This window comes from Catharus ustulatus, chromosome 1, assembly GCF_009819885.2.
Source record: "Catharus ustulatus isolate bCatUst1 chromosome 1, bCatUst1.pri.v2, whole genome shotgun sequence".
NCBI lineage: Eukaryota > Metazoa > Chordata > Aves > Passeriformes > Turdidae > Catharus > Catharus ustulatus.
The window spans coordinates 131,570,834-131,585,684 of record NC_046221.1 but is presented as its reverse complement, the minus strand read 5'-3'; the positions used below and the strand labels follow the sequence as shown (position 1 = coordinate 131,585,684).

At 43.1% G+C, this 14,851-nt stretch overlaps 1 protein-coding gene across 2 annotated transcripts in view; it reads left to right on the top strand.

The window, feature by feature from the left end:
* The window catches only part of PAG1 (phosphoprotein membrane anchor with glycosphingolipid microdomains 1), a 112,306-nt gene that overhangs the window by 77,066 nt on the left and 20,389 nt on the right, over positions 1-14,851 (top strand). For both annotated transcript variants that reach the window (XM_033054617.1, XM_033054608.2), the window contains exon 3: positions 11,328-11,539. In XM_033054617.1, coding sequence (XP_032910508.1) covers positions 11,415-11,539 — 125 coding nt within the window. In that variant the 5' untranslated portion in view covers positions 11,328-11,414. The remainder of the gene's footprint in view (positions 1-11,327; positions 11,540-14,851) is intronic.

The window sequence follows — 14,851 nt, the reverse complement described above, 5'->3', positions numbered from 1 at the left end:
ACAACCTCAGAAGTGCCTGCCAGAGTGCTGAGCCGAGCAGCTGCAAAGTCGGCATTTTGCGATTGTTACAAATCGCTACTCTGTTGCACTGCGGGTGGAGCCTGGCTCCCTGCAGGCAGCACGGGGGGCGGGGAGAGAGGCGGGAGAGCTCTCTTTCCTCCTCTGCCACAGCCCAGGGGAGAGACGGGGGGTGGGGGGCACCGCCATTGCTGCAGCTCGGGGAGGAGAGGGGGGACCCGGGCCGCCCCTACCGCGGCCCGGGGAGGCGGGGGGAAGCCCGCACCGCCATTGCCGCGGCCCGGGGAGGGGGGGGGAAGCCCGCGCCGCCATTGCTGCGGCCCGGGGAGGGGGGGAGAAGCCCGCGCCGCCATTGCTGCGGCTCGAGGAGCCGACGGGAGCCCCGCGCTGCCATTGCTGCGGCCCAAGGAGGGGGGGGGAAGCGCGCGCCGCCATTGCTGCGGCCCGGGGAGCCGACGGGAGCCCCGCGCAGCCATTGCCGCGGCTCAGGGAGCCGACGGGGTGCTTTGTCCCCGCCCGCCGCCGCCGCGGCAGGAGTGGGGAAACTCCGTCCCTGCCCGCCGCCGGCGCCACGGGCGCGGGAAAGCTCCGTCCCCGCCCGCCGCCGCTGCCGTAGGAGCGGGGGAAGCTCCGTCCCTGCCTGCCACCGCAGGGCAGCGCCGACCCGGGGTGACCGAGCCCAGTGGCAGCGGCGGCCGACCTCGAGCTGCAGCACCGTGCTGGACCACCTGGCCCCGAGCCTGCACAGCCTTAGCTCAGCCAGTAAACCCCGCCCTCCCGCGGTTCTGTTACTAATTGCACGCGGGTCCTCGCTGCGAACGACAGAGCGGCTTATATTCGGGTGCGGCTTATCTATGGACAAAAACCGAAATATTTGCCAAGACCCAGAGATGCGGCTTATAATCAGTGCGGCTTGTATTCGTGAATTTACTGTATATCCATAGATTTTTTGATAGCATTTGCACTCAGTAATCTGGACTGTTTAGATTTTAAATTATTTTGATTATTTTTTTTTTTTAATTGGGATGATCTCCACGTACTTCATTTTGGGGGTACATTTCACTCAAGGCACATTAAAAGGCTGTAGCATCCTGACAGCCGAATACAAGACATTTTTAAAATTTCTCATTTCAGGTAGAGTTATTCTCAGTATAAGTAATAAAATTTGAACAATCTGAAAGTTTAGTATTAATAGATGTCATTTAGACTTCTCTTGTGATGGGAACAGAGGTGAGATCTCACAGGTGGGACCCTGTAGATAGCATCTGAGTAAACCTAACCCTGGTTTTAGAAATGTAAACATACAGAAGTAGAATCTCATTCTAAGTAGGACTTTTTTTCTTTTTTTTTTTTAAGCTATATTTCATTGGGGAACAATCAAAGCATTCTGTTTTTTGCTGCTACATATTTTGCAATCTTTTGTAATTTTATATGGTTGGGGTCCTTTGGAAATTGGAAGCAGCCTCTGGAAAAGTGCCATCTATTTGTTGTGTTTCATGGGCCTGATTCAAACACCAGTTTGAGAACAAGTACAATTGCCACGGATTTTAGAGGTCTTTTAGGTCAGATGACTGAGGCAGACTTTGTGTGTGCTTACTTCCCAGGCTAGGGGGAATTTCTCAGTTTCCATTCTTATTACCTGAGTTCGCAGAAGGGTTGCTCGAAATGTGGTTGCACTGCAAAAAGGGGATTTGGCATGGTAGAATTACATAAACAGCAAAGTGCAATTATAAACAGGCCTTGTTTAATATGAAAGAGCATCTAGTTCCAGGAAAAGCAAAGCTATCAGGAGTAGTTGTGTCAGAGCTGGAAAACACAAAGACAGCTTTCATTTCTATATGCTCTAAAGTATGCAGTAATCGTGGTCTAATTACCTCACTGCAGCCAGAAAGCAATATGGGATATTGTGGGGGTGTGGGAAAGAACATAATAATGCAGCAATTAAGCTGTAATCTTTGGCATGGTCACTCAGCAGATAAAGCTTTTCTGCTGTCGCATTCGAGACTGTCATTATTTGGCTGCTAAAGCCTGGGGAAAATATGTGGTGCTCTTCCTAGGAGCTGTTGCACAGAGGCTTCATTATGGGTTTCTTCCTCAGCAGCTGGCCAAGCCCAGGCAGTGCTCTCTGCATTTGAGAGCTGTGGCCTCAGCACTCCCCTTTCCCCTGTTTGTGCTTGGGGAGGTTTGCACTGCTGGCAGTGTAATGGGGGGAGCCTTATTAGCCACTGTGGAATGAATTTGTGAGCTTTACAAACCTCTTTGCTCAGAGCCTGATTTATAATGGAAGCTGCATTTGGCAGAGAGTTGTGAGTGTATGGTTTATAGACAGAAAGACCTTGTGAATGTGGGAAATAAATGTGATGGCTCTGTGACAGGTTAGGTGCATAATTATGCACGTGTATTAACCCCAGGATGCACTCTGTGTTTCACGGGGACATAATCACATTCACATGCAATTATGCTCACCTTCCTTTGAAAATCTAGTTTTACATACTGCTATCAAACCTTGCTAGTGAATTCTCTTATCTTCTGAAATTCTTCACCATTTTAAGAAAACTATTTCACTGTCTTGAAGTAAACTCTGGAATTCACATGCTTAATTGTTCATACAACTTTCCTGACTCTTTCCACTTTCCCAAATTTCTTTCTTTCTGAGGAGAGGCTGCCTGCACTGCAGGCTTGTGTGGATTTACTAGAATTCTGGTAGGAATAGAAAGGAAAGAGTGGCAGGAGAAGTCAGGTCAACTTTGAATACATTAACCTTGAGGTGACGTGGTCTGACATGGCATGAATGAGTTGCCTGGACTATGAATGCAGATTGAGGCATAGATCAACCTTTACTGCTGCAACAGGCTTTTTAATTTTTCTGCAGTGCCACAGATAGATGGGTTCAGAGAGACTTGGTTTCTCTCTAGAAGATGTCAAGGCTTAAAAGTGACCAGTGGTTTGTTTTTGTCTTAGATCTGTTCTTGCATTATAGAGCACACACATCCTTTGATAAACCAGCCATGATTTCTGAAGTAGGTACAGGTACAACAGATCAGAACCTCATTATTCTACTGCTTTGCAAAGCAGAAACATGAACTATTTTGAAGGCTTATAGCATGCACAGTCTCTGCAAGGCTCGTCTGACAGCCTGCAAGAGCAGCTCAGTTCCTGTCAGTAATTCCTTCTAGCATCAGGCTTTCAGGACCAGGCCTTAATTACGTGCACATCTGGTCTTCACTGCTTGGAATAAGATGTATCTATCTTGAACTGTGCTCGTAAATGGATGCTGCCAAGCCAGGCAGCTTAAAACACAACTGCACCAGAAGGGCTTTAACCTGCTGTGGGAAAGGATTTGTCCTGATTTAGTGCTTGGGAACCCTAAAAGCAAAATGCACTAGGTACTGCATGACAACAACAATCTTGGTACACTTAAGGTTTGTGTAGTTCAGTACTGGACCTACTTTTAGATAGCTAGAAGCTAAAAGAAGCCATTGCAAATGCAGAAACAGCAATTGCACCAGTTACAAATATATTTTACAACTTTCTTACTGACTCCAGTAACACTGTGGTGTTTGGAGACATTCAGCCAGGCAGCACCTCAGTCCAAACAGCAATCCTGTCACCTACTGTCTCCAGAAGCATTTAATTGCAATTGCTTTTACTCACTTAATAGCAATGTAAAGCAAGGATCATGTTTGTGTATTCAGGCTGTTCCATAGTATCATCTGCTTTAATGTGGCAGTGCCTGAGAATTATCTGAAATACGTCATTTTGATAAAATTTTGACATCTTTGTATTTATTTTATTAGGTTCTTATGTGCACTTACTCCTATTTTTATATCTTTATGTAGTCTTTGTGACCTGTAGCAGAGGTGGTTGCCTCAGGCAGCAAACAGGACTGGGAACTGAGAGGAGAAGAGAAGCTGGAGCGGACGGGAAGGGGAGGGGAGGGGAGGGGAGGGGAGGGGAGGGGAGGGGAGGGGAGGGGAGGGGAGGGGAGGGGAGGGGAGGGGAGGGGAGGAGAGGAGAGGAGAGGAGAGGAGAGGAGAGGAGAGGAGAGGAGAGGAGAGGAGAGGAGAGGAGAGGAGAGGAGAGGAGAGGAGAGGAGAGGAGAGGAGAGGAGAGGAGAGGAGAGGAGAGGAGAGGAGAGGAGAGGAGAGGAGAGGAGAGGAGAGGAGAGGAGAGGAGAGGAGAGGAGAGGAGAGGAGAGGAGAGGAGAGGAGAGGAGAGGAGAGGAGATCTCTAGTACGGAATCCCATGCACCTCTCAGGACTTAGCTCTGCTCAGGAATCACTCCTGGAAGGTAATACAACCACCATTCTGTGGAGAAGAAGAAAGTATAAGATTGTGGGCTTGGGCTGTACAAGACAATTATCTCCAAAATGTGTTATTTACTGCAATGGACCCAACCTTCATGTTCAAAGCACAACTGCCACCACCAGCTTCTGCAGACAGGCTCCAAAGCAGGACTTGCAGTAGGAGATACCTGTGAAAAGTTTGACCCAAGTATTTTGCCCACACAAGAACAAATGCAGCCCTGATGATGTCATAAAATATGTGTGTAATGCCTCATTGGGTTATGCTGTCAGGAATACACCAGCTGTGGCAAGTAACAGAAAGGAGATACTCAGGAGCCACCTCCAGCTAATCTGCAGTTAAAGCCTGGTTAGGTCACATAGTGGAAAAGGTCAGAAAACACATTCAATTTAAAATCAAGAGGTTTAAGGGAAGGTTGTTTGGGTGAAAGAAGGGTGCTTTGATTTCATTTTAACACAGGTCAGCATAGTGCTACAGTTAAGGGCTGTCTCACGAACATGAATGGCATTTTCCTGCCAGCACCGTGGTATTTGCATGCAGAGAACAGTCCTGACCTGGAAATGGTTGTGGATTGAGCAAAGTGCATCTGCCATGTCCTCTCCCTTCTCCAAATGCGGTGTGTAGTTTGGTGTGAGCTGTTGTGGGTACAGGAATTGTGGATTGGCTGCCTTCAGATGGTTTAGGGTGGCCTTGAGGGTGTCACATGCAAGGGGTGTGCTCAGTGTTTGGGCCCCTAGAGCTATACTCGGCCTGCTGGTGCCTGAGCTGGGTCTAAAGTTGCAGAGGGAATTCTCTGGAGCGGGAGTAGGGCAGGTCCTCAGGTCTCCTGCAGGATGCTATCTTCATACAGAAAGTGTATTTTCAGGGTTTGGGGAACAGAAGATGAAAGGCTCTTACATTGAGAGGTGTTAGTCACACGTGCAGGACAATTTCTGCCTGTTTGTGGCAGCCCAGGTTTCTGGTCCAGTTTTTTTGACATACAGCTGGATGTCAACAAGAGGATATTCACTTCATACTTCTCAGCTCCTGTCTCAGTTTGTGGGTCCACATGTGTTGTACTTCCCCACTTTCTGGTTTAATACAGCTCTCTGGGGGATTGCTACCAGACTAATAAAAATCTCATGTAAAAATTCCAACCTTCTCTCCCATTCTCCTGCCAGGTCTGTGCTGTGGGGCGGATCTTCTGAACCATCTCATCGCCCTGATCTGTTTTGCAGTTTAGCAGTGAAAGCACTGGGAGCTGGAGGGGTGGCAGGGGGAAGAGAGCAGTAGGAGACTGAGCAGTTCCCAAGGCAGTGCTGTAACAGAGCTCTGGGGTGAGCACACGAGCACCTGGGCAGTGCCCCCGTTAGCCCAACACAGCCTGGCAGCCCTGCACCGGGAGCCACAATCCCCACGGCCTCCGTGAGTCTCTCCTGTCCTGTCGCGTTTGGCTTCTCGCATTCAAAGTCGCTCAGCTGTCACAACAATTTCGTCTCTTGCCTACGTTCCCATCTATAATTCATTAAGAAACCCAGAGAGGTGAAGCTGTTGATATTTCCCACTCCTTTCCCTCTGGAAGGCGTGGGCCGAGCGTTGTTTGCAGCAGGACATGAATGAAGCTGCTCTGAACCCAGAAGCCGAGGGGAAGGTGGAGAGGGACACGCTGCCATCTCCTGCCAGGACACTGAAGCATGGCATCAGCCTGTCACAAACACGCCCTTTACACGTGCCACCATAAACTCAGGCAGGACCTTCCTCAGAAAATCCTGGCCAGATCCTGGACCTGAAGTGCACTGGGTCTTTTGGATGCTGGTCTTCAAAGGTGTTCAGGTCTCACTCCAAACTTTGGCAGCAGCTTCCCCACCAGTTAAAATTCATGCTTCGTGTGCTCCCCAGAGTTGCAGCCTGTCTATCTGCTTCAGATACAGGGATTTTGGAATCAAAATTGCATTTTCCTCATCATCACGTCAGGCTGAATTGCCTCAGCTCTGTTTTATCCCTGCTACAGCCACAAGCAAAAATAACACATTATTCACCATAAAAGTGTGGGTTATGCAACAAAATATCTGTCATTCTGAAACCACAAATATAATTGGGCATTTAAGTGCAATTTTGAGGAATGGCTACAGGCATCATTTATCATACGGATTTCAATAATGGCAAATATTGATGTCTAAAAAGCAAGAAGCTCCCACAAGAAAAAGAAATTTTATCCAATATAATGTAAAGATTAGTTTTCTGAACTGGTATTGACTTTTAAATGTGAATGCAGACTATTGTTTAAATTTTGCCAAAGATGAAATAAGCAGGTTTCTTACCTACGAGTTCCAGGCCTTTCCCTGTTACTGTCTTATAGAGTTCAGCACCCCCAACAACCTGTGTGGAGAGTTCTGTGGAAAGGGTACGGTGGAAGAAATCTTCATCTTCAAAGGGTTTTCACACAGGAAAATAATTTTAAAACCCTGAACAGTTCCATTGACCACTGTTCTGTCTCAGCAGTGTCTGTCTGCAAGGTTGAACTGTTTGAGTCTGACAGACTTCCAAGGGTGCAGGTAGGAATGTTTTGAGCCTGACTGATGAAGGGCCCCATGTGAACTCCATCTGCAGCAGCAGAGTTTGCACCGAGCTCTGAAGTTCCCTCGTAAGAGCCACAAATCCCAGTTCCCAAATGGAGAGATTCACCAGAGGGCAGCATAATATCACTTTCTATTGTAAAAACAGGAGTTAATAATTTTAGCTGTCAGAGAGCTCTTAGAAATTAGCTGCTTGTTGTTCCATCTTTATGATTTCAAACAAGTTTCTCTTTAAAGCTAGCTCTGGAGCATCTCCTAAATCCAGTGTATTAGGCACTGATGTTTTAAAGTCCAGGCATTCACATAGGGGAAGCAGAGGGAGTTCAGGCAGTTGTGTTTTCAGTGTGTGTCTTTGCCAGGCTTCTGCCCAGGGCTGGTTAGGGCAGCTGATGGGTGCTGGTCCAGCTTCAAGCATTCCAGAAATGTGCCTGTGTCAAGGTTACCAGCCTGGGTGAATATTATTTCAGCCTCACTTTTTGGGAGGCATTAAACAGAAGGAGTATGCCCTCTGATGTCACTACATGATAAGGGTTTACACAATGTTAATCTAGAACCATAGAATCATAGAATGACCTGGGTTGGAAGGGACATTAAAGGTCATCCAGTTCCAACCCACTTGCCAAGGCAGGGACACTTTTCACTAGACAAGGTTGCTCAGAGCTCCATCCCAGCTAGTGTTGAACACTTTCAGGGATGGGGCATCCACAACTTCTCTGGCCAACCTGTTCCAGTGCCTCACTACCCTCAATGTAAAAAAATTTCCTTCTGAGATCTCATCTAAACCACTCCCCCTTGTTCTATAACTACATGCCCTTTTAAAGTCTCTCACCAGTTTTCTTGTAGGTCCCCTTTAGGTACTGGAAGGCTGAGATGGTTTTGTGTTATAATTGTATTTACTTCTCTGGTTGTCACGTGTGCTGAGCAGATTTCATGTCCTTTAGCACTTATGCTGAACTCCTGCCTTTCAAGGAGCTAAGAGAATCACTGGTCACATTTTGCCTGCTCAGCTTCCTTCATTCAGGACTTTACCTATTGTCAGTCTGTTCCTAGTTATTTCTGTGTTCTGTATGCACAGATGTCTGCAGCAGTCACCTCCCCTGGTTCAAGTGCCACTGGGCTTTTCTGTTCTTTTCTGACCTCTTTCTCTCAGCATATAGTCAAAGCATTTCATGCTGTTTTCCTGTAAATTAACTACATCTTCTGGCCTTGCTCATTCCCTTTGCTATTTTGACTTCTGCCTGGTGGGCTGCCTCATGTGTAGCATCAGTCTTATGCTTCACTCCTGACATCAGACAGAGAGGTCTTCCTTGACTGACTGTTTCTGATCTCACTCCTTTTGAAGTTCAGTCTGAATTCCACTGCTCTGGCTCATCCCAACACTTCCTAACTCTGTACTGAAGCCTTCAAAGCCACAGCTTTTCCATGGGGCTACTCCCCATGTATCACTAGCTTTCCTTAGCTCAAATATTATCTTTATTTAAAGTCCTGGAACCTTAAGAATATATATTTAGAAGAAGAGAAAAAACAAAACAAAACAAAACAAACAAACAAACAAACAAAAATGCTTTTCTTATAGTATTAGATTAAGTTGCATTACTTAGTCTTCTGAGAGTATAGTATCCTTCTTCAGAGTAGATAAAAATTATGAACTTAGTATTAGAAATAATTTAAATATCTTTAAGACAGGTCTGTGTCTGCTCTAAAAGAAAAGTGTTTCTGTTTTAACAAAAAGATTTTAAATCCCTATTCTCTTTCTTGTATCTTCCTTCCTTCCTTCCTTCCTTCCTTCCTTCCTTCCTTGTTCCTTCCAAAGTTCCTTCCTTCCAAGTTCCTTCCTTCCTAAGTTCCTTCCTTCCTTCCAAAGTTCCTTCCAAAGTTCCTTCCAAAGTTCCTTCCAAAGTTCCTTCCTTCCAAGTTCCTTCCTTCCAAGTTCCTTCCTTCCTAAGTTCCTTCCTTCCTTCCAAAGTTCCTTCCAAAGTTCCTTCCAAAGTTCCTTTTTTTCATTTACATTCTTTTTACTTCTTGGGAGAGGCAAGGAAGTAAAGACAACAAAAATGCTGAAAAAAGATTTTGTTCATTTTCCTTTGTTTTTACATTCCATTTTCATTTCAGCTTTTTTTTTCCTCAAGGAAAAAAAAAAGAAAATTATGGGATTTTGAAGGCAAAAAGATAGCATAAAAGAAACTAAAATATTTTTAAGATTTTATTTTCCAAGCTTTAGCATGGCAGAAAACGTCTTTGAAAATTCAGAAAAAAAAGAAAAGGAGCATTTAAAAGGGAAGTATTTTATATTCAACCATCTTAACAAGGGTTTGGAGCTAGTTAAGGCAGCCAGCACAGTGTGCTTTGTAATGTTTTCCAGATGAGCACAGTCCATCACCTTTACAGGAATCCATACCAACACAGTGCCCTTGCATGACATCACAGGGGTCTTTGTGGGCACTGCACCAAGATGTCTCCTGACTAAATCTGATTCAGTTTCCCTTAAGATCTCTCAATTTCAGAGTCAGTGCTATGACTATGACTCAGTGTAGAAATAACCCCACCTGGGCTTTAAAACAGGGATGAGGCAGAGCTGTGGCACCTGCTGTACCTGCTGTAATTTTTACAGTGATGTGCCACTGCTTTTAAATGTTTAATTTTTCAGGCTCTGCCACAGTAACCAGAGAGGCACACTGCTTGGCAGTGGTCATTGCTGAGGAGTGGTGGCTCTTGGGTGTCAGTGCTCAAGACTACCAGTAAGATGTATGTGCTTTGCCAAGGTGTGGCACCTTTTCTTCCTGTGTGTTTAGGGGTTTGGAGAAGTTACACAATGTCTGGCTTTCTTCTTTCTTGCCCAAACTAAAAATATTTAACTACATCTTGAAATTGGTCTTTTCAGGATCAGCAACTTTTCCCATCTTTTGTTTGTTTCTTCCTATTTCAATTTATATCCATGCCATTATTATCTAAAGGAAAAGTGTTTTTAAAAAGCTTTTATCCATTGTGGATAAATAAGTAAGGTTCTTCTTGGAGAAGTCTGATCCTGCATGGTTGAAATTAATGAGTCTATTTTATGCAGGAACAGAAATGTTGTTTTGTAAGAGCTACCCAGTCACATAACTTAGTTGTTATGTGTAAGTAAGTATCTTCTCTGATCCACCAGATTTCCTTTGATCTGAAAAGCCTTTTTCTGGAAATAAATCATCTTTTCTCGTAAGATTTTAATAACAAAATGGTGATATGTTTTTGTATACAAGTATGGTATTAGTACCTAATTGTATTTGTTTTTACAAAGGATGCTTCTGCTGCAAATAAATAAATATATGTACATATATATTTCCTATACCAAAAAAATTATATTAAAATATATAAAAGTAATTTAGTAAGTAATTATGTAATAAGTAATAAATGTAAGTAATTTAGTAATTTATATAGTAAGTCATTAGTGGCTTTAGACACTGTCAACCTTATATTTGTGCTACTTTTTCATTCCCAAAATGTATCTGCTCGTTTCATAGCCATTGTATTCTATTTCAGTTTTTATCAATCAAGTCAGGCTGAAAGACTGTAAATACTCTTTGCATAACCTGTTTCCAAGTTATGGAGGAATTGATACCTTCAGCAGTGAAGAATTAATAAATTCTTTTTAATTTTGCCATGTCAACAATGTATTGCATTAAATACATGTAGAATTTTTGAATATATTGTATACCAAAACTTGTATGTCACAAATAGGGTTTACCCAGGAGTCTTCCCCATGGGCTGCTGTGCTGCAGCAAAAGTTATGTTTATTCAAGCTCTTAAAAAACCACCCTGTTTACTTTTCTCTGTTGTTTTCTGAGACTCAGGTGGGGAGAAGCTAAAAAAGAAAGTTCAGTATCGTTACTCTCCAGACATACTATTAAGAAAATAAGCATGTCACACAGAAATAAGATGGATTTTATCTTCTGTGAGAAAGGTTTCTGTGACTCTCCTTTCAAAGACTTACCTAGCTTATTTGTCACTGCACTTTAAGCCTCAAATCATGTGCAGGCAGGAGAGACTGAGAGAGAAGGAGGTGAACGCTTGCTGCAGCTCCCTTTCTGGCTTGTTAACTTTGCAGAAGTTGTAGCTGGTTTCAAAAGCTCACTTTTCAATGACATTTGCAAATATAACTACAAAATAGATTACTCTGTCCCTCAAAGTGGATTTATACATCCTTTCCTGAAAAGACAATACAGAGATGCTGTACTACCTTTTATTCATGTTGAGATTGTAGATAGGTAACAGCTTGTGTTAATATTTGACAAATCTGTTCTATGTTACTGTCAGAAATGTAGCTGAAAATCTCTTTGGCTGGCTGGTTTGTACTTGAAACTGGTTTTCATAAGATCTGGATTTGCAAATCTCTCCTGCCAGACTTGTAGCTGTCAGATTCATTATCTTCAAAATTTCTCTTAACCTCTGATGGTGTTTTTCCTTCTGCAGAAACAGAAGGTGCATGCAGCACAGATGTCAGTCTTCTTCAAGGAGTAACTTCTTCCACCCCAAGTGATACCAGCTCCTGCTCGTACCATGGGGCTAGAAGGGGTTTTTTTAGGCAGTGGACAAATCCATGTAATCCTGTGGGGAAGTTTGGCAGCCATGACAACGCTCTTGTTCCTCACCTTCCTCATCTTCCTTTGCTCCAGCTGCAATGGGTAAGGCTCCAAGGCTTAATGGTTCTTGATTCACTTTGGACATAGCTTCATGTATAAGTAGTGAGCAGGAAAAACTGAGGTGCAGAAATAAATATAAAAAGGTACAGTTTTCAGAGCAGACTTCAGTTTGAGCAGTTATATTCATTGTAAAATCTAATTCTATTTTTCTTTTACTGTGAAGGAAGTACACTATTGTGCTTGTTCAGTGGTATCCCCTGGAGCACAGGTAGACACTGAGTGTTAGCAGATCACACCCCTAAGCTGAAACTGAGAACATTAGGTGGGCTAAACAGGACCAAAAAAATATAGGTGAAAAGGAAAGGGAGGTTATTGCATACTTCAGCTTTGCTGTGGCCATTCCTGAAGTACAGCAATATATTATTGATCCTGCCTTTCAAGCAAAAATGAGAAAGGATCAAGTAGTGGTATTAATGAATGCCTTATACCTTATTCTTATTTTCTTCTCCATGAGAGGATTCAAATTCACCAATACCGGCACTTCTACTGACTTAGTTTATGCACGTTTCAAGGCTCCTTCATGAGATGTGAGCTGAGCCCTGCTGACTGCACAGGGAAGTCTGTCTGCAGTCTGTCCATGGTGCCCTTCCACAGCCACACCACTCAGACCCTTTGCTATGAGGAGTGGGACTGCTGTGTCCATACTGCTATTGCTAGATCTGCAAGTACAGCTGAATCAGCCAAGTCTGTGGGGAAAAAAATCCAATGCAGCAGCAAAATCTGCGTTTTTTTTATAAGGAGCATGTGCTTTCACCCCTTCAGCTTTGAGAACATTCAGGAAATTGTGCAGCCATAAAATGAACTGTATTGGCATAAGATGTGTCTATGGTGGAAGGTCCTGTTTTTCAGCAGGATTTATTTAATGCCCATCGTGCAAAAACAGTTGTGGGCAAAAACTGGTCCCAAAGTTGGTTGCAACCCTAAAAAGCCTAAGTTCATGTGATTGAGGAAAAACACTTTTGTAAACTGTAAGTTGACACTTCAGTATCTTCTTATTTTCACAGTTTCCTTTGATATCTGTGTAAAAATGGTAGCATTTTTTAAAAAAAATATTTAAAAGTAGAAAACCTATTTTAAATATTCTTTAACCAACAAATACAGCATTTAGATACTGTGTATCATCTTTGAGGCCTTTTCCAACCCAAAAGATTCTAGAATTCTAAGTTTTATTTTGTAACCCACCAATCCTTGAAACATCTCTAGAAAGATGGTTCAAACCACTGAGTAATCTTTGCAGTTACACAGATACATTGCCTGAAATATTCTGGTGATGTTTTTTAATAAATTCTTATGTTGCTAGTTTGGACACAGGTCATTCTGTAGGGCAGGTTGTTTATGCATAAATGCAGTTGTGCAGAATTTTTTCCTGGGTTACTCTTCAAAAATGGATGAGGACATAGAAAATGAAATAAAATTTACTTTTTCTAAAATATCAGAGTCAGAAAATCTTTCAGAGAGGAAATTCAGCTTTTAACTTTCTCTGCTCTGCATTGGTGCATACTCACTTGCTGTTTTGTTATTTCCCAATTAGATGCAATTTTAGCAGTTGCTAATGTGGAAGTACAGTTCGCTGCAGACTTTAGAAGAAGCAAAAATTTCATACTGTCAATATTTTCTCACCTTTTTATTTGACTTTTCATCTAGGGGAAGGACTTATATTATTTTAAGCTCATACTTTATTGCAGTATTTCTGAAGAAGAGCTGTATTTCCCAAATGGTAAAAAAACTGGAAATGTGATTCATGTTTAGACTCCTATGAAGGACCCAGGGAAGTGGCATACCTTTAAAAATGTAGGCCCTTGCTGCTATGAAATTTGTATACCTTTTTGAACTGCTCATGCTTATTACCAATTTGACTAGCATATTTAATGGAAGTTATCTGGATTTTGTTGGCCTGTTTTAATTCCTCACAGGATACACATTTTTTACTGACACATTTCAAGGGACTTCCTAAGTAGTCTGTCACCAGAATATAATCTGAGAATTTCAGATATAATTAAATTGAAGAATATTCTTAATATCATAGCATCTTAGAGTGGCCTGGGTTGGAAGGGACTTCAAAGATCATCTAGTTCCCTGTCATGGGCAGGAACATGTTTCACTAGATCAGGTTGCTCACAGCCCCATCCAGTCTGGCATAGAATACTGCAGGGATGGGATATCCACAAGTACAGTAATTTCACGATTATAAGCTGCACCATTTGACTAAAATTTTAGTCTGAACCCGAAGTGTGGCTTATAATCAGGTGCGGCTTATATATGGACAAAGAACAAAAAGTTGCTGTTTTAGTTTGGAGGACAGGTGTCTGCTGAAAAAGGCAGGAGCTTCTCTTTGAAATGGAGAATGTAAACTCCCTCTCTCCAAATTATTATAATTTTGAAATCAAGGAGCTTTCAGGCAAAGATATGGGAATTAGGAATAACAGTTCTTTTCTAGGGAAATTAAAATAGAAATACAGTAGTACAAAGAAACAAACTCCAAACCCTGACAAAGTCAGAGTACAACCTGACACCCCATCAGGCAGGGTGTTGGTAGCAGTCCCATTAAATGGTGGCTGCATCCTCCTGCAGTGACAGATGTGATTCAGTTGGAGCAGTGCTCCTGTAGAAGGTGCAGTTTCCCTCTGGAGGTCCAGTGGTGATGTGGAGAAATCCGGTTTTCCTCTGGAGTCCAGTGGAGAAAGGGGCTCCCTTAGTGTCCCAAAACCTCTGTTTTTATCTTGGTAAGAAATGTTGGGCTCTTCCCCCTGGCTGGAGCAACTTCCAATGGGATGCAGTAATTTTATCAGTCCCACAGTGGGACTCAATGGGCCATTAGCAGAAAATGACTCGCTGGAGGAAGGATGGGTTGTGAAAAGATAAAGAACAATGCCCCGCCTGGTTTCAGTGGATGGCCCATTAGCAGAATATCTCCCATGGAGATAAGGATCACTGCCCCCACCCTCAACAGATAGTGATAGAATAGATACCTTATATCACAGTCTGTATTGTAACCCAAGACAGTTGCCGACACCTGGACATGCGACTTACAATCAGGTGTGGCTTATAATCGTGAAATTTCTTGGAGCAAGTTGTTCCAGTGTCTCACCACCTTCACAGTAAAGAATGTTTTCCTAATATGTACATCTAAAACTACTCCCTTTCAATTTTAAGCCATTCCCCCATGTTCTATCTCTACATATTTATTTATATTATATAATAATTATCATCAGTCACTTCTTACTGTGATCTTACACTGAGTGAGAAGAAGGGGTTTGTGTGTTGTACCTCTTCAGTTATGTTTATCACCATTCT